The sequence below is a fragment of the Pan paniscus genome, chromosome 16 (genome assembly GCF_029289425.2).
Source record: "Pan paniscus chromosome 16, NHGRI_mPanPan1-v2.0_pri, whole genome shotgun sequence".
Taxonomy (NCBI): domain Eukaryota; kingdom Metazoa; phylum Chordata; class Mammalia; order Primates; family Hominidae; genus Pan; species Pan paniscus.
The window spans coordinates 83,858,503-83,877,882 of NC_073265.2; the positions used below are offsets into that span (position 1 = coordinate 83,858,503).

A 19,380-nucleotide genomic window follows, 5' to 3' on the forward strand; every position below is an offset into this window, starting at 1 on the left:
CCCAATGGAGATGGCCTGTTTTTGCTGCATGCTGTCTGGGGCTTCACCTGGGAAGAGTTGAAGGTTGGGAGGACTTGGCTATTGGGGACCTATCTTTGGAAGACTTGAAGGTTTGTTGATTCCCATATTGTGTGTGTGGAATCAGGTGTCTGGAAGATGAAGATGGTTCCACATGAGGCCTTCCCATGCAGCATGTCTTCCTCATGACATGGCAGCTTCAGAGTCACTAAGCTTTTTATGTGGAAGCTCAGGGCTCCAGGCACAAGGGTCCCAGCACAAGGCAGAAGCTGCGTCATCTTTTATGATGCAGCCTTGGAAGGAAGACTGCACCACAGTGGTTGAAGCAGTCACCCAATTCAAGAGGAGTGGGGACAGATACCCTACTTTTTTGTTAAGTACCACAGAATTTGGGGGCTATTTTGTAAAATTACTGTAGTTCTGAAGCCTTTAGAGTGAAAACAATCTGGGTTCAAGGCTCAGTTCTGAACTTTCTAATGTTCCTCATCCTTTAAAAAATTTTTTTATTACATATATTTAAGGCACAACATGATGTTTTGATATACATAATGTATTAGTAGTCTGTTCTTGCATTGCTATAAATACCTGAGACTGGATAATTTATAAAGATAAAGAGCCTTCATTGGCTCATGGTTCCACAGGCTGTACAGGAAGCATGATGCTGGCTTCTGAGGAGCTTACAATCATGGCTTCCAGGGAGCAAGCATGTCACATGGTCAGAGCAGGAGCAAGAGAGAGAGAGCAGGGAGGTGCCACACACTTTTAAACAATCGGATCTCTTGAAAATTCGCTCACTGTCATGAAGACAGTACCAACAGGGATGATGCAGAGCCATTCATGAGAAATCCACCACCATGACCGGATGACCTCCCACTGGGCCCCACCTCCAACATTAGGGATTACATCTCAATATGAGGTGTGGATGGGGACACACATCCAAACCATATTCACATAGTGAAATGCTTCCTACAGTGAAGCCAATTAACATATCCATCATCACATAGTTACTTCTTTGTGTGTGGTAAGAGCACTTAAAATCTATTCTCTTAATACATTTTTAATATACAATACCCTTCCATTAACTAGAGTCCTCATCGTATGGTAGGTCTCCAGACTCACTCATCTTACATAACTGCACCTCAGTGCCATTGACCTACTTCACCCTATTTCTTTGCTCCCCTTCACTTGGAAAAAAGTCTTCTACTTTTTGTTTGTGTGTATTTGATTTCTTTTTAGATGCCACATATGAAAGAAGACCACATGGCATGTTTTTTCTATGCCTGGCTTATTTCACTTAGCGTAATGTCCTCCAGGTTTATTCATGTCATTGCAAATGGCAGGATCTCCTTTTATAAGGCTGAAAAGTATTCCTCATCCTTAAAGAAGCAGTGTAAAGCATGCCTATCTCCTTTTGTAGGATTAAAGGAGATCATTCCCATGTTAATGTTATTCTTGAATTTTGGTCCTGTTCTATTTTTTTCTATAAAGGCTGGTGTCCATTTTCTTAGACTTAGATTTGTGCTTAAATAGTGGCTTGGGTGGGGGATTATTTTTAGTAATTTTTAATAAGGAGAATGCGAGAGTATCAATAATCATGTATGCTTTGGTAATAATGGATTTCTGGAACACAGATTACTAATATGCATATAGGTCTTGTAGATTTCACCCTTTATAGAGATTCTAAGCAACTGTATTCATTGATTCTCTGGCTTACTCCTTTCTTATTTTTTTTTCTCCTCTAAACCTTTCTAGTCTCTTTTTATTGTAGTATTCTAGCTGCTGCCTCTCCTCTCCCTTTTTTCTATGTTGTCATTGCCTTCTTCTAACTTTACATGGGGCCCTCATTTTTTGGTGTTACAGGGACAACCATGTATGAAGTTTCTAAGCCGAAGTTCCCACCCTTATTGGGGTGACCAAGAATAGAGATGCAGGCATATGGGAGTGTTTGTTTGTTTGTTTGTTTTGAAACAGGGTCTCACTCTGTTGCCCAGGCTGGAGTGCAGTGGTACAATCTTGGCTCACTGCAACCTCTGCCTCCCAGGCTCAAGCAGTCCTCCCACTTTAGCCCCCCAAGTAGCTGGGACAAAAGCTGCGCACCACCATGACTGGCTAATTTCTGTATTTTTTGTAGAGGTGGGATTTTGCCATGTTGCCCAGGCTTGTCTTGAATTCTGAGCTCAAGCAATCCGCCTGCCTCGGCCTCCCAAAGTGCTGGGATTACAGGCATGAGTCACCACGCCCAGCCCAGGCATATGTTTTTAATGACCACTTTGCCAAAAGCCAATTAGTTCAATCATCTATTCAACCAAATGACCAATTCACTGAAATTACTGAATTCATCATGTTAATATATTGACAGTGTTTTTCTTCTTCTATTTATAAAGTTATAACTATTGATATTCATAAAAATATTGGATGGGGACTTTTAAAAATAGCTTTTGAAGGTCTCTGGCTCATCTTAGTTGATGGGTTATAAAGACAAAGCCAAAAGAGCATTTTAAACAATATTTAATTTGTGTCAAGCCAAAACAATAAATGATAGAAGAGACTGAATATGTCATAACTTAAGCTGCAGATCCACAAAGGGGAAGTGTAAGGACAGAAAAAGACAAGATGTTAGGGGAAGAGGTGGGAGAGGGACTGAGAGTAGGAGAAGGCAGGGGAGGCATGTGGAGGTCTGGGATGGTATGGGGTGGGGCCGAGGAAGTTCAGGGGGGCTGTGGTGCAGGGAAGAATCTGAAGACCCAGGAGGACCTCCTTCCCCAGTTCCCTAGACCTGCCTTATGTCTCATTGTTTAACCTCTATGAGTTGCTATAAACTTTATAAATAGTTAAACAAGTTTTAGTAACATTGAAAATTTCAGGTCATTGATTTCGCTGTATATTGGTCATTGGAAATTCTTCCAGTAAATTGGACTTTGGTAAATTGCTTGGAGCTATTACATCTCAGGGTCTGTCCATGGGCAGACCTTGCCCGAGGAGCCAATGAAATGTTATACATGGCAGGTCCATTTAGAGGAAGGAAGTCAATTGTATTTGGGAGAGAAGTTCAGGAATAGTTCAATCAGAGTGTGCTAAATGGCAAAACTCGGACAGGAAGGCCAGTAGAAGACTGGGGAAGAAACTGTTCTGTGGTTGGTATCAAAAACAGCTGTGAGAAGCATGCGGCCCTTATCTGCAAAAGAAAGATGGGCCGTGATAAGCCTGGGAATGTGCATGTTCTGTTTATTTTGGTGGATAAAACCACTGGCTTGGAATTCTGCTGCTTTGAATCTACCACTATCTGAAGTAATATAGATTTTTCTCTGCACGGGAGAAGTTCCTTCTTTCTCAGATGGCCGAGGAAAAATGTCCTGTAAATTTCCGTAATGTCCATTAGGGTTTCTGAAGAGGTCAATTAAAAGAGCCGCGCTAGAGCTGAGTGGCTCAGCTCTACTGTAAGAGGCCAGCAGCACCTGTTCAAAACTTAAAAACAACGTTTTTATTTTTATTTTTTCTGGTGTCAAAGTCAGAACTTACAGATTCCATCTAAAAGAAGCTCAGGGCTGATTCTTTTCCCAACAAAAAGAGAAGATCCTAAATATGTGTGTATATTCAGAAGACTACAAATGTGTGTAAATAGAATAGTCACTTATTACTCTTACCCTATTAGATAAAAAATTTAAAATATATACGTTTTATATGTTTCCAAATACTAGTTTTGTCATTGGGGTTTTATATATGTAGCTCAGTGTCCCTAAAGAGCTAGTAAATAATTGTTGACTTGAATTTGAAATCTTAAGCTCTCCCAAAGAAAGTTATCAGATATTTGAAAATGTGAACTTAGTGTAAAAATATGGGGATAATTTCCTTTCATGAGCAAACAACTACTTTGGGAAATACATTTGATTAGAAAATTTTTCAAGCTAAAGACAACATTTCTTTTGGATAAATTGCATGGCTAAATTTTATAACTTGGCAAACCTGCTTTGCTGATAGCAAATAAGTAAGCTTTTCCTACAAATAATGCTTTTGTATTCAACACAGTGGATTTTTAGTCCAAATTAGGAATGCTAGTTTTTAAAAAATGTTACATGGTAAGTTTATACATATATATGCACAGACATACACATAAAGTGAACATTAAACTGAATCGTAGAAATATATTTATGGGCCGGGTGTGGTTTTATATTTAAATTACATGCCTGTAATCCCAGCACTTTGGGATGCTGAGGCAGGCAGATTGTGAGGTCAGGAATCCGAGACCAGCCCGGCCAACGTGGTGAAACCTCGGCTCTACTAAAAATACAAAAATTAGCTGGGCCTGGTGGCGGGCATCTGTAATCCCAGCTACTTGGGAGTCTGAGGCAGGAGAATTGCTTGAACCCAGAAGGTGGAGTAGGTTGCAGTGAGCCGAGATCATGCCACTGTACTCCAGCCTGAGCCACAGAGCAAGTCTCCGTCTTGGAGCAAGGCGTATAAGAATTCTGATGTCTTATTAATTGAAGAAAGCAGGTAAATAATACTGTATAAAGACTGATCCTTTTTGTGATAAGTGTACATTTAAGCATATAAATTCGAAGTACATATCAGCTTATTAAGCTTTTCTAGACGGGAATATTTTTTCTTTTTTAAAAACATTTTTTTAAAAACCATTGCCATGAGTTATATCAAAAAAAAAGCAAAGAGAAGTTGTTTGTAATTAGAGCTGCATTATAGGTTCATTTTATTTGCATATTAACAATTGTTCTTGAGCTGTTCAATGTGATATTGACTGTTTCTATTCACCATTTGTATTGGTACCAGCCATGTTCTTCAATAGCACTCTCAAGGTGGTAAGAGTTCCTAAAAATGATAAGTAAAATGAAGGGGAGAACAAAATCTTCAAGTTCTATAGTTCTTGGTGACTCTTTCCTGATGATAGACGTGAGTTGCCATGGGTCCTTACTGAGCTGCCTGTTATTTTTATTAATTGTATCTCCAAAGTGGTCTGAAATCCTCAGTGAATACAGCAGTAGGTAAGGAAGCAGCCAGTCCTTATGAGGACTTAGTGATTTTTAGTTTTTATACAGCTCTTTCTTTCTAGGACAGCTCAGATTATTTTATAGAAATGTTCCCAAATCACACAGAATCCCTGCGAGAAGTAAGTAAGATAAGGAATTTTCTATCAAACCTAAGAGACGATGATATAAATTTCACACCTTTAGAGGTGGCAATAGAAGAAATACTATAGAAACAAATTAGTGTACATTAACTTGGAAAATCAAAGTAAAATAAATGAATATTTAATTACTGCTGCATGCATTGTCATACACTCTTCCCCTTTATAACTTCAGTAGTGATACTAAAAATAGCATTCGTGAGGCATTCTCAGCAAATGACCGAAGCCTGCTATCATTGAAGTATATTGGATCATTCAGTTCTCAAAATGATCCCTTGAAGTTGATAGTTTTCTATCTCACAAGTGAAGATATTACGGCATAAGGAAGCTGAGTAAATGGCCCAAAGTTATATAGTTAGTAAAAGGAAGGTCTGAGACTTTAATTCACCATGTACATCTAACTTCAAAATTTATTCATTCATTCATCACATAAGTATAATCCATCTACCAGGCATATTAGGCACCTCTGGGCATTAATCTTACCTTCCAAAGGAGCTTTGATTTGGAGAAATTTAATAATATACTCATAGGTGGTCCAAATAATGTTTTCTATATTTAAATACATTTGTAAAATATGGAGTAGAAAACTTTAAGGTGTTTTTTGATTTTGTTTGTTTAGAGAGACAGGGTCTTGCTCTGTTAGCCAGGTTATAGTGCAGTGGCATAATCCTAGCTCATGGTAAACTCTAAATCTTGGGCTCTAGCAATTCTCCTGCTTCAGCTTTCTGAGTAGCTGGGACCACAGGCACATGCAACCACAACCAGCTAATTTTTTGAAACTTTTTTTTTTTTCGGTGGAGATGGGGGGTCTCACTGCATCACTCAGGCTGGTCTCACACTCCTGGCCTCAAGTGATCCTCCTGCCTTGACCTCTCAAAGTGCTGAGATTATAGGCGTGAGCCACTGTATCCAGCCTGTTATTTGTCTGTACTGCATTTCTTAACATAGTTTAATATTTTACTCTATATTATGAAAGTTCTAAGCTAGGAAATAGTAAGCAGATTTTCTAAATGGTTTGGATCACGTACCCTTTCCCATCCGTGGAGTGCCCCTCCCATGAAGTTCTATGGAAGTGCTTTTTGGGCGACTTTCCAAAACCTTCAGTAGGTCCTTCTTGTGGTCTGGTCCCAGCTTTCTCCTCAGTCCTCAACTCTCTGTTGCTATATTCTCTCAGCTACCAGGTTTCCTAGCTTTACCCTCTTTCTTCTTTCTTCTAAATTATAAGCTGCTGTCAGATTTATATTTCTAAACCTTGGCTCTGAACACTTTACCCTGCTGCTCGTGAGTGAACCTGAATTTCCTTCCCTCTTCGTATTAAAGTAATTCCAGATGAGCCAAAGGCTTAAGTGGTGTAAAAAAAAAAAAAAAAAGAATATAAAATCATTGGAAGAAAACATAGCTGAATTAATTTAAAATTTTGTACGACATTGCTTCTAAACAGGATGTTAACCTACAAAGCCATAAATACAACTTAGGTAAATTTGATGAAATAAAAATGAAAATCACTTATTGTCAGAAATAACGTAAGTCTAAACAAATTCTGACAGGACTTATAGTCAATGAATGATTGATTTCCATAATAAAGGGGCTCATTTAATTCCATAAGCAAAAGACAAAACCATGGGCCCTTCATATTCATTTCTCCAGCAGTTTCATTGTTAAAATTTTCCTCTGCATATAATCACTTACGGACTCCAAAGATAATTATAGAAGGATGCCTATTGTAGTATTGTTTGTACTAGTTAATAAAATTGGAAAAGATATTAATATCCATTATTTAGTAACTAGTTACATAAACTAACACAATGCAATGAAAATATATTCAGTTAGTTTTTTAAAAAACAGTTGATCTACATTGCTGGTATGAGCAGAGCTCCAAGGAATGTTAATTGTGAAAGCGTGAGTCCACTAAAAACAATTCTATTTTTTTTCCTGTAAAATGCCCAAGAAACTATTTATGATGGGTATATTAGACAAATGAGAATCCGCGAAGAGTACTAGAGGAGAGATTTTACTTTTCATCCCTTTCAGAGTTGTGTGCATGTATTACTTTTCTTAAAAATTAAAAAAAGGAGAAGAGGAAAATCACCTGTCTTTATTACAGATTATAAACTAAACTCCTTATTTTGCTTTTATAGGCTACTTGGGCCTCTGACTCATCTATTTTTTACAACTTTATTTCTCATTATATGGTCTTCCCTTAATCTCTGGATAGATTGAAATGCATGCTTGGCACCACACCGCTCTAGTCATTTTGAGTCTCCTTCCCTCCTTTGCTGTTGGAGCAGATGCCTCCTACTGGAATGACCTTCTCTGCCTGTTCTGATCCACCCATGTTTCAACTCCCATCTTCTTTGTTGCAGCCTCCACTGGTACTCCAGCTAGAACTAATCTTTCCCACCTATGAGCCATCTTCATTCCCAGGTTCACTTCTGTTGGGACACTTCCTTCTTGGACTTTGTGTTATATTTCTGGGTTGCCTGCTGCCCCTTAGGTGAAGAAGAGCAGGATCTGGGATGGATGCACCATGTAACCTCCTGGAGTGCTCAGCATGGAGCCACACTCGGAAATGGTGGGAAGCTGTTTGTGGCACATTAGCATGCCTGACAGATGCAGCATCGAGGCAGACATGATGACCCGTAGTGTCAGTGGGCAGGAGTAGAAACAAGGGCTGTCACATGGTCGTTAGGAAGGGAAGTGGGTGCAACATTTTTAGAGGACTGATGACTGGCTGTTAGTTTTGCTTAGCATATATATATATATGTATGTATGTGCATATATATGTATGTGTATATATATGTGCATATGTGTGTGTGTGTATATATATACACATATATATGTATATATGTACTGCTGTGTGTTTGGAATGGAGCAGGACACTTGGGCCATGAATGCTTAACGTGTTGATAGTCTACGTCTGAGGCTGAGGGACTCCTTCAGGTCCCCATGGCAGAATTGGTGACGGCCCCAGAATGGAGGCACCGTCTCTGGACTCCTGGCTTCATTCTCCTCACCGAGTACCACACTACTACAAGAGCCTCATTGTTTCTGAAGCTCCCAGTGAACAAGGTTAAAGTCCACCCATTCAGGTGTCATCTCATCATTTGTATAATCTGGGAGTTGCATTCCTGAGTGGCCGACCCCTTTTCAGAAGCTGCCTAGTTGAGATGTCACTTCCCTGACAGTGAGGCACTTAGGCTCAGAGAGAAAATCACAATGTGCTCCCCCTTCTCTCAAATTTTCCCTAACAATTAACGCGGCACTAACTTGACACCCTCTTTCCTTGTTTGGCTTTGTAAACCCCGGTCCCTTTTTCTATTAATTCCAGACATTAATATTTTCTTTCACGCAACTGCCGCCATTCACCCGTGAAACAGTTTGAACATTATGTAGCTGTCAAGATGCCTGGGGATTACCCAGTATGCCTTGCCTGTGAGAAACTGACACCACTGAGGCCTAGTTTTGAGATGTTTATTTTGAGAGTACGCTGACAAGCATGAAGGCCTGATCCCAGAGTGGCAATTTCATTTAATTAAAGGCCTCTTTTTATTATAGTTTTCCCCCACTTTTTTATATATATATATCAGAATGATTGTTAAAGTCTGCCTCGCCAGAGGTGTTCTCTTCTGCTGTAGGAGGGAGGGGGTGGGCGACTGTACTCTCACTAGTGAGCATTTCACTGAATGGCTGTGAATGCATTCATTTTTACTGTTCTTCTCAGAACTGCCCCGAACACGGTGTGTGTGTGTGTGTGTGTGTGTGTGCGCATACATGCGCGTGTGCATGCCCAAGTTTAAAATAAAGACTGATGGGCTTCTACTCCTATGTTCTCAAACTTAAAATGTGAGATTTGACTATGTATATGTATCTATTTGCAGCTTATTTAATTTTTATTTAAAGTTAGTACGCTTGCAGTACTGGAAGGCTGACTTCTCAAAATCATGCCTTACTTAATCTAGTAAGGCTTTTAAACCATGGCTGCTATTTTAGTTTGTAGTGATGTTAATGTCATTTCAAATAGCTGGGAAATGTAGTGCATTCCATTTTCAGTAATTTTTAGTACTGGAGCTAAATAGAAATATTAAAAGGAGCTGAAAAAGTTAAAGATTGAAGTAATGCATGATGGATATTAATGATTTGATAAATGTTATGATACAGTAGCCTAATTAATTTTTGATATAATAGTCCTAGACTATATTGGCTTGACATTGCTATCAGCAATTCATTTCAATAAATATTCTGGGGGCCTATCTTGGGTACTGTCCAAGGCACAGGGGAGATACCAGTGAACAGACCGGGCTGTTGGTCTTTGTATGCTTATTCACTGTGCCGTGTTTCAAAATTAACTATAGTATAGTAACTCCCCAAATTAGATTTTCTTTCTTTGTAGTGTTATCAGCTGGCCTTCGTTTATCTCCTCATTGATTGCTCATTCATTTGTGCCTCCTTCTTCCACCGTTCACTAGGTAGTAATGGACAAGTGTATTCCAAGCATTGTATCATGCGACGCACATGCATGTAACACACGCACAATACATAATTCATGTATTATGTTTGCAGGCTTTTTTTTTTTTTTTTTTTTTACTTCCATTGATCTGAAAAGTGTGGAGGAGGGTCTGCCATCAGCCCTTCTTTTTGCTTTGGGCAGAGTGACTGGAGGGACATTATTCATTTCTTTTGGCGTCTGTTTCAAAGCTCCCAGGGAGGAGCCGGGCGGGTCAGCGGTGTCAGCACTGAGGCCAGCTGAGGGCCTGGCTGATGTGGAGTTCAGCTGCCCTGGCTGAGACAATGTTGGCTGCTTTAGTGCAGGTGCGGGGACGCAGCAAAGAATGGCAACTTTGTCAATTTAATCTCTACGCCTCCAGTTTCACTTGTAGCCCCATCGTGCCATCTTTTGAGCCAGTGATTCCAGAGATTTTATTTATTATGATTATATTTTCAAGTATAGGATTCTGTTGAATCAGCCATCTGGCTAAATGTTTGAAACTGATTTCTTTCACTTTTCACTGACTTGCTGCAGTTCCTAGGAGGGGGTGGGCTTCTCCCTAAGACTACTGACCCTGTTAGCTTGTGCTGGTAGATTTTACTTCTTGAATTTTTGCGAGTAGTATAGGAGTGACCTACCCACAATGAAAGAAAATAAAAATTACTCAGAGAGCCCATTTATATTCTACCACTAAAGGGAAAAAATCGTTCATTTACCCCAAATTCTTTCATATCTCCCTGTCTTCCATCTCCGAGCCCTTTAATCTCTGTGCAGGGAGACATTAGCCTGGGGAGTGGGGAAAGGATCTTTATTTAATGAAAGTCCCAGGCTTTTACATGTATTTTAAAATACTGTCTTGTTTTCTGTTTCTTTTAAAGGCACAAGTGATCCTTATGTGAAATTTAAGCTGAATGGGAAGACGCTGTACAAAAGTAAAGTCATATATAAGAACTTGAACCCAGTATGGGATGAGATAGTTGTATTGCCAATCCAAAGCCTTGATCAAAAGCTACGTGTGAAGGTAATCACAGATGGCTTTCAAATATGCTCCTTTATTAAAAACATTTCTCAGCAGTTTCTCATGTCCTCTTAGATGTGAACTTGCCAAAATTAATTCTTTTATTAGGACAGATTAAAAATTATAACATAGAAAAAATTCCTTATACTGTTTGTTCAAACTGTATGTTTCTCTTCAATCAATGAGATACACTCCAGTGAAAATAATATCTACATTGATTGCGTTTCAATCTACCAAATGTGGAAGAATTATTACTGGTACTGCAGTGGCGACAAGTACTAAAGCCTTTCTCATTAGGAATATCTTTATACTTAATAGAGCTTCAAGCTACCAGTTGTAAGCATCAATTGCTACAACATCTGGGTTAAAACTGCATGAGTTGAGTGCAGGATGAGATTGCTATAGAAAATTTAGCAAATTTCTATTTAATTGGCAGATCTGCTCACTGTGGAAAATACTAAATTTTAATGACAGACTATTTAAACTACAGAGAGTGGTCCATTGTGCATAACATTTCAATGGATATAAATACTGCCTTAAAAGAAATCGTTGCTGTTATTTTGGTCATAGTAGGCAAAATGGGCAAGACTGAATAATTTTGTTCTCTGCATTGGCTTGACTAAATTTCTCTTTAACTATACTATGCAAAGTATTTCAAGATCTGAAAGACTGATTTCAAAATTTCCAACCTATTGCATTTGTTAATAATTTGAAAAACTCGGTTGGTTTACCATAATAATGTGTTAATTGACCTCTGTCCTCTTTGTAGGTATATGATCGAGATTTAACCACATCTGATTTCATGGGTTCTGCATTTGTCATTCTCAGTGATCTTGAGCTTAACAGGTACCGTATTTTTACATTTTAATTGTTATTGATGAGTTTTAGAGGGAACTTACAATAATGTTAAATGGTGCTTGTTGAGGTCAAATGACAAAAACAACATATCTGAACAAATGAAAGAGAGCTTTAAAGTGTTATAACTCTCAGTGTATTTTTAAGGCTTTTTGCTTTCCAGGTGCCAAATATATTAGTCAGATGTTAAGTATTTTATAATGCATTCTAAAGTGTGTATTGGATTTCATACTTTGATTTGTTAATATTCAGTTTCATTAACATAACTTAAAATTAAAACAAGTGTTTACATTTTATTTGAGTGGTAGGGGAGGGGGATCAGTTAACCAACTGTTGAATTAAACAATGCCAAACAGTTTCTCTACTCTGAATATAACTGTTTTATTTTCCCTAAATTTTGTGCTTTCTTAACATCGTGTCTAATCCTTATTCAGAGGTAGGAGACTTTTACCATAAGCTCCTGATGCGTGTAGGTCAATACAGTCCTGTCAATAAGTGGTAGCATTATTTGTTGCTTTTTGCTTGTAGAACAACTGAACATATTTTAAAACTGGAAGATCCAAACAGTTTAGAAGATGACATGGGAGTGATCGTCTTAAATTTGAACCTAGTGGTAAAACAGGGTGATTTCAAGAGACACGTAAGTGGGACCTTCTATTCTTTTGAAACCGCTCATTTTGTCGTTTTGAAATGGCTCATTGCAATTGTCCCTTGATAGCTAGCAGATGACTGATGTTTTTGCAATTATTTTAGAGGGGTGAAACATTTTATGGAGTCTTAAAATATCTGTTTTTTAATACAATGCTCTTCTTTGAGGAACCGGAAAGGAAATTTGTTAAGGAATTATTTCTTTTGTGTTATTAAGATGATCAGGCATACATTTGCAGCATTTTGGTTTCTTCTTTCTTCTTTTACTTTTAGCTCCCAAGTTTTCCATTGGGAGTTCTTTTGGGAAGATACAAATTTTAATGTTCTCTAGTCTAGTACCTGCAAATTTCTAGTTGATACAGTACCTATCAAAGATGTCTGCAACATCAGTGAAGCATTAGACTTTGTCACAATATGATTGGGACTCTTCTTTTGAGCAAAAATGTGGATACAAATCATAATCTTATTTTATTTGGGATTATATTTTATAATTCTAAGGCTATATTAGAACAAAAGCATCTTTGATGATGACTTATTTGAAAAGTATTTTTAAAGCCAATTGAAGTAACTGCTTTTTAAGATGTGTTATTATTTAGCATGTTTATAATCCAATATAAAAATATAAAGCCTATTTATAATTAGGTCTCCAATAGTGCTTCTTGAATTGAGGCAGTGGGGTGGGTGAGGAGAATATTTTTCTTTTGACATCACTTATGCTTCTAGTTGTAGCTTTTTTATGACGAAAACCATGATTGATTTACTAGTAAACTCAGAGAAGATAGCTTAAAGCAGTAGGAAAACTGTAGTGTGACTTTTCAATTACCTTTTCAAAGATTCAACTAAATATCTGCTATTTTTAATTTGAATTCCTTTTATTACTTCTTTTTAAAAAGTGGCACTGTTGACACTTGCGACCTCAATAAAAGAGATATTTTAATGTTAAAATGTCTTAAATTAATGTTGAAAATAAAAGTATTTTTTCTCAACCCACCTAAAGAAGGAGGGATTTTCTTCAGCTTCTTCTTGATCTTGACAGCATTGCTGCTGCATCCGTGACTCTGGGTTCAGTGTCAGTGATACAGTAGGTGACCGGTGACTTGAGCTGGGGGCTAGGTTATAGCATGCAATGTAAATAGTTATTTGTCACGTGGTTGACAACTTGCCAGCTGATATCGTCAAAAAATTTCTTATATATTCAAGTGGGGCTTGTAAAGGTAGTTGATTTCTCCATGAAAATAGCTGCATATTCAAATGACTGCCTTTGTGAAGTTTTCTATAGCATATTAGATTATGTTTAGCAGTAATATTGGCACTTAAAAGATATTTAATATTGTCAGAATTTGGAGTTTTAACATAATGCCATTTTAGTTTCAATTTATTTCAAATTGCAGAACAGTTAATACTAGACACAGCTTGAAGCTGTTTTTGTAAAAGATCTCAAAGAGACTATGTTTTCAGGGCTCAAGAATAGCTATGTTTCCTCTTAGTGTAGGCCTGGTTTCCTCTGACTCCCCACCTCCCATGTTGAAGACTTTGTTAGAATGTCTGTCCGCTCACTCATGTGCTTCCTTATTTTCTTTTGTCTTTGTCTGGCAGAAGCCTAGTGTACACTATATTGATTATGTATACACACATAAATATATTTTTATCCCCATATATACACACACACATATATATTTATCTTATATATACACAAATATATATTTATCTCCATATATACGCATATTTATCTCCATATATACACATATTTATCTCCATATATATACACACATACATATATATTTATCTCTCTATATATATACACATATATATTTATATATACACACACATATATATCTCCATATATATATACACACACATGCATATATATTTATCTCCATATCCATATTTATTCAAGTTGGGTTTGTAAAGGTAGTTGATTTCTCCATGAAAATAGCTGCATATTCAAATAGCTATCTTTGTGAATTTTTATATCCATATTTATGGATATGGAGATATAGATGTATGTGTGTGTATATATATGGATACATGTATATATACACATATATATATGGATCCATATACATATATACACATATACACATATATGAATACCTATATACATATACATATGGAGATAAACGTGTGTATATATAACATATATATATATAATGGAAATATAGACAACTGCCTACTCTTATCTCTTCTGATTGGTAGTTTTTTTGCATTTATATATTTGATCAAAGAAAATTAATTGAGGAATAATTTATTCTGGGCCATGTGTGGTTATTCAGCTAACAGTGCATATTGGGAGCCTTGGGGTAAAATAGATTATCAGAATCTTTGTTCTTTTCATTGAGTTTGAGTTAATATTTAAAGAGATTTTTATATTGGGATTTTAAGTGGGAATAACTAGCACTTGGGACTGGAAATCAGTAGATTATTTCAGTGAGATAATTTGTTTATAAATTTCCATTTTAATTTAAACTCTGATGGAGAGATTTCAGTTTAAATTCTCAGTTTTTTACCCCTTTTTCTTCCAGTCATCTTTGAGGTAGCCTTTGTTGCTTTAGAATCAAGCTGACAAAAATCTCAGTATGTACAAAATGTTTATGAATTTACTGTTGTGTCCAGGGACTTAAATGTATATGAGAATGGTGCAGGCAGAAGGGAAGACACTGGCTGCAAGGGTGACAAACATACTCTGTGTTCTTTTTTTGTGGCAAAAAACAGGAAAAAAATAGTAGCTAAAATTAGGAGTTCTGTTCTCAGACTGCCTGGGTCTGAATCCTAGATCCACCAGTGGTCTGGTTAATTCAAAGAATTATTTAACCTCTCTAAGCTATAATTTCCTCATATGTGAAACAAGGATAAAAAGAGTGTCTGTTTTATAGGGTTGTGAAGATTGAAATTATCAAATATGGTGCTTGGAATTGGGTAGCGACACTCAATATATGGTAGTTGGTAGCATTGTAGGAAGTGAATAGTAATAGTCATTTTCCATTAATTTATTTACATGCTTTATCTTGTGTAATTGTTAAAAAATATCAAATGCGTTCCTGTGTGTCAAAAGGCCTAAATATCCCTGTGTACCTAAAAGATGGTAATTAATTTTGGTGGTTGGTTTGGGTGAAAATATCTGTCACTATTTCAGGAAAATACAAAAAAAAAAAAAAAAACCCTGATATTAATATCCAGGTAATAGTACCTATAACTCTGTCATAGGCTGAATGTTGAACTCCCAATATCACTGGGGGACATGTAATTAATGAAGAATATTTTTCAGTCATTTCTGTACCAACATTTCTAGTTGCTGGTCAATGCAATGTAAGTGGATTTCCTCTGAAGATTATTAATTTTCTGGTTTCTAAAGTATTGGGAAGACATATTGGCAAAGCGGATCGGTCATTTACCTAAAGGTATTTTTTTCTTAAGAAAAATAGTAAATGTGGTCTGCTCAATTAGGTTTATAATTGAGTTGTAACCTCCCAAATTTATCCAAGTTGTAAGAACCAGTTAGCTTGTTAATCAGCCACAGTAGAGCTTTGCAGTACTGAATGGTGACAGGAGTGATGAGAGGGTTTTGCTTGGAGAGAATTTGTAGACCAAATTCAGCAGCCTTAGCATGACAGAGGAGAGATCAAAAGAGAACAGTGGCGAAGTTTCTTGCTATTTAGAAATTTTTTTTCCTTTTCCTTAGATACTGCATTAGCACATTTTCTTAATTATGCAATAATTATTCATATTTTTTCTAGTGTTTTGAATATTGAGATTTACTCGAAGTAAATGGAATTATTTTTTTCTAGCATCTAAAACTATGGAAACCTAAACATCAACTATCAGTGGTCATGAATTTCTTAAACATTTTTATAATATGTGAGTATTTCAAGCAGAAGAAACCTTTCTGTTTTTTTAGAGAGAAAAATACGGTGTTTTAAGATAATTTTTTAAAATGTACTTCTAAAGATTGAACAGTATTTTTATGTCATGGCTTTTTCATACTGAATACTTAGAGAAAATGATGTAACACAACCACATACATGTGACTCTTTGTTGTTGTTTCTATTTTCTTGCTCAAATATGCTTTCTCTATAACCTCAGAACTTGGATATTAATTATCTGAATGTAACCTGGACCATCTAACATAATATAATTACATTGATAATGATTCTATCTTCCTCTGTTTTATTTTGCCATTTTCACCATTCCGCGGACACAAATCTTTAGCGTTGGTCAAATCGGAAGCGATTAAGTGCCAGCAAGGTAAATATACTTTTTTTTTCCTTTAGATCATTTGGTTAAAAACTTTGTCTTTGTAGCAAACAAAAATGACTACATGATAGATATTACCCAATCTTTACATCAAACAGAATTCTTTTCCTCTTACTGCTGTTACGAATAAGAAAACAACCTTCATTTGAAAATTTTATTTAATAAGGTTATTGCCAGATGTTTGAGCTGACTCTTGTTTTAGTGGTGGCATTTTATATGTACCGGCCATGTTAGAGTGTTACACTTCATTAAGCTTAGCTTGGATTATTTAGAGTTTAGCATGGTTAGATTTAGTCCGTTTAGGAAGTTATTTGCCATGAGATGGAAACTAGCATTGGTGTTGTAGGGGCAATGTAAAGGTTGAAAGAAATATGTGGTACACTTTTTAAGTCTCTTTAATATCTTTTGAAAAAGCCATTTATAAATTTTTGGTAAAATTTCCTTTAAAGCTTTCTCATGAATTGCTGGTTATTTAGTTTTTACATTGATAGTATCTTTTTAAGCAATTATACATTTCTGTCTGATTTATAAAAGGTGCAAGAATGCATTATTAATTTATGAAGTTATTAAAGTAGCCAGTTGTAACATAAATGACTAAATGTGAACATTAGTGTAAAAATAAACACAGCAAAAAAGTATTTATAACTTAATTTATAAATTAAGGAGAAATTATACTTTGTAAGGAGAAATAACAACAAAATAATTCCTACGAAATGATGCAATATTTGAGACTGTTCCTTCAGTTTCTGAATTGTGGTGGTGGTGGTGTGTGTGATCGGAAGATGTACAGATGATCTCGGTGAATGCCTGTATTTGCACACCCACATATATGTGCACACAAATACGCCAGCTCTGATTTCTAATGTCACTGTACCTCAGTTACTTATTTCTCTACATAATAAGGAGTTTGAAACTGGGGCCACTGCCAGCTCAAACACTGGAGTTTGGATGTGGATGAGAGACCGAGAGAGCGAAAGAGAGAAACAGAGAATTTTAAACTGACTTTTACTAGTCACTTAAGAAGAAAGCAAACTTTCAAATCTTGCTTTTGAAAATATGAAGGAAACAGAGTTCTGACTCATACTTACTAAAAGATATACCCTTTGCATTATGAACACTTTAAAATAATTCTCATAAGGTGTCTTGTTACCGTATGAGTTCACTTGGTTCCCAAGACTCTGATTCTTTTTAGTAATAAAATTAATACTCAAGAAATAATAACACGGAGCCATCTCAAAAATTCCTTCAACATTTGCCTTATTCCTTTATAGTCACTAGAGGGTAGAAGAACATCATTTCTCGCCACAGGACAAAGCCCAGCTCTCACTCTCCCATATTAAGAGTTTCTGTAACCACCCAAAGCAGTAAAGTTTCCCAGAATGCTTTGGGCAAGCCTGACAAAGCAGTATTTTCTCGTTTATTGATTCTGCTGCTGCACTAAAACACTGGTACTGTACATCAATAACCATCTTTAGTTAGGGAGCTTTGGTCCGTGGAAGAGCACTGGCAGTTTGTGGAAGAACATAAAGGCTAGAAAGAAAGATTGTGAGCTTGGGGAATATTGGAGTCTAGGGAGGACAGGAGAGGTTGTGGAAGAATGGCCAAACGAATGAGGGGGAATAGAAAAAATGTTGACGGCCTGGGTAAAGTTATCAAAAATATGAAGGAAACAGAAGATCCCGGAGAGCAGTATTTATATGTATACTTCAGAGTTGTGTCTTAGAACTGAGCTGTTTGTCTTTTTTTGCTTTTTTCCCATCATGGTAGTTTCTCGAATTTGACTTCAGTGCACTGGGCTCAGGGATGTAATGCGCGCCCATCCCGAGTATACATGTTTAATAAAATCCTAGATAAATAAAGTTCACTTTATTAATTTTTGAAAGCTACTTATGCTCTTATTCAAGGCACACAAGTTATATTTTGCTGGGAAATTTCAATTATGTTGACTTTTTGCTTCTGAGAATGTACAGTTTTAAAGAGAAAAGTCAGGTAGTGTCTAATTTCGCTTATGGAAATTAGTCACATGGAGACTTTATAGACGCTTGATCAACAACCTGTAAAAGTAGTTAAAATACCCTGGTCGGCCTATCTTTTGGTATTTTTAAATTATCAGGTTCTATTTTAGGATTTCCACATTGTATTTAATATTATGTAATAATTTAACATAAAGAAGATTACTTAGCTCTGAGTATTAAAATTTTTACTAGTCCTAAGGAATGTATTACCTAAAAATATCATTAGCTTTTTCACCTGAATCTTTTTCTTATAATAACTTTATTCAGATAATTGCTTCTTAATGCCATAAATCTATAATTTTGCATCATCCAAAAGGTTCCTGAATGGCCTTTGTAGATTCTTTTTTTCAACTGTTTTCTTACTATTCGGCCCTGGATTTCAATATAGTAAATACAATGAGATTGCCTTTAAAAATGGGCCTTCAAATAAGAATTGGGAATTTCATTTAATAGGGTTGAATTCGACACCTAGTTCTCTTTATGTATTTACTATATACAATCTTTGGTGTGACCAGATTTGTTTCCAAGCCTTATTTCCCTCTTTTCTAATTTTTATAACAATTCGAGAGCTAAAAAATATTAACAGTGGTTATTTTCCTTATATCAAATAGTCTAATATAAAGACAAAAAAGCAATGATAAAAAATGGCTTTGACAAATTACTGATTGTGTTCAGAAACTGCACATATTCTGTCTCTCTCTCTCTCTCACACACACACACACACACACACACACATACACATACACTCCCCACACCCCCTGCTATTATTTGGGTGTGTATAGGTGTTATGTCTGACTACAATGGCTATTTAGTTATGGATTATCTTTACTTTAGATGAATTTTTACCGAGATAAGTACATACTCTTACGTAGCCTCTCTTTTGACCCTCTGTTGTATGTATTAATATGTCTGCTGTCTAAAGTAAGAAACATGACTTATACTAGTGTAA

The 19,380-nt window shown here is 36.3% G+C and overlaps 1 protein-coding gene across 4 annotated transcripts in view; it reads left to right on the forward strand.

The window, feature by feature from the left end:
• MCTP2 (multiple C2 and transmembrane domain containing 2) overlaps nt 1-19,380 on the forward strand; it is a 258,566-nt gene that overhangs the window by 96,523 nt on the left and 142,663 nt on the right. For all 4 annotated transcript variants that reach the window (XM_034939475.4, XM_057299844.2, XM_034939474.3 and 1 more), the window contains 4 exons: nt 10,523-10,665; nt 11,432-11,508; nt 12,046-12,157; nt 16,372-16,407. In XM_034939475.4, the coding sequence (XP_034795366.2) occupies nt 10,523-10,665; nt 11,432-11,508; nt 12,046-12,157; nt 16,372-16,407 (368 nt within the window). The remainder of the gene's footprint in view (nt 1-10,522; nt 10,666-11,431; nt 11,509-12,045; nt 12,158-16,371; nt 16,408-19,380) is intronic.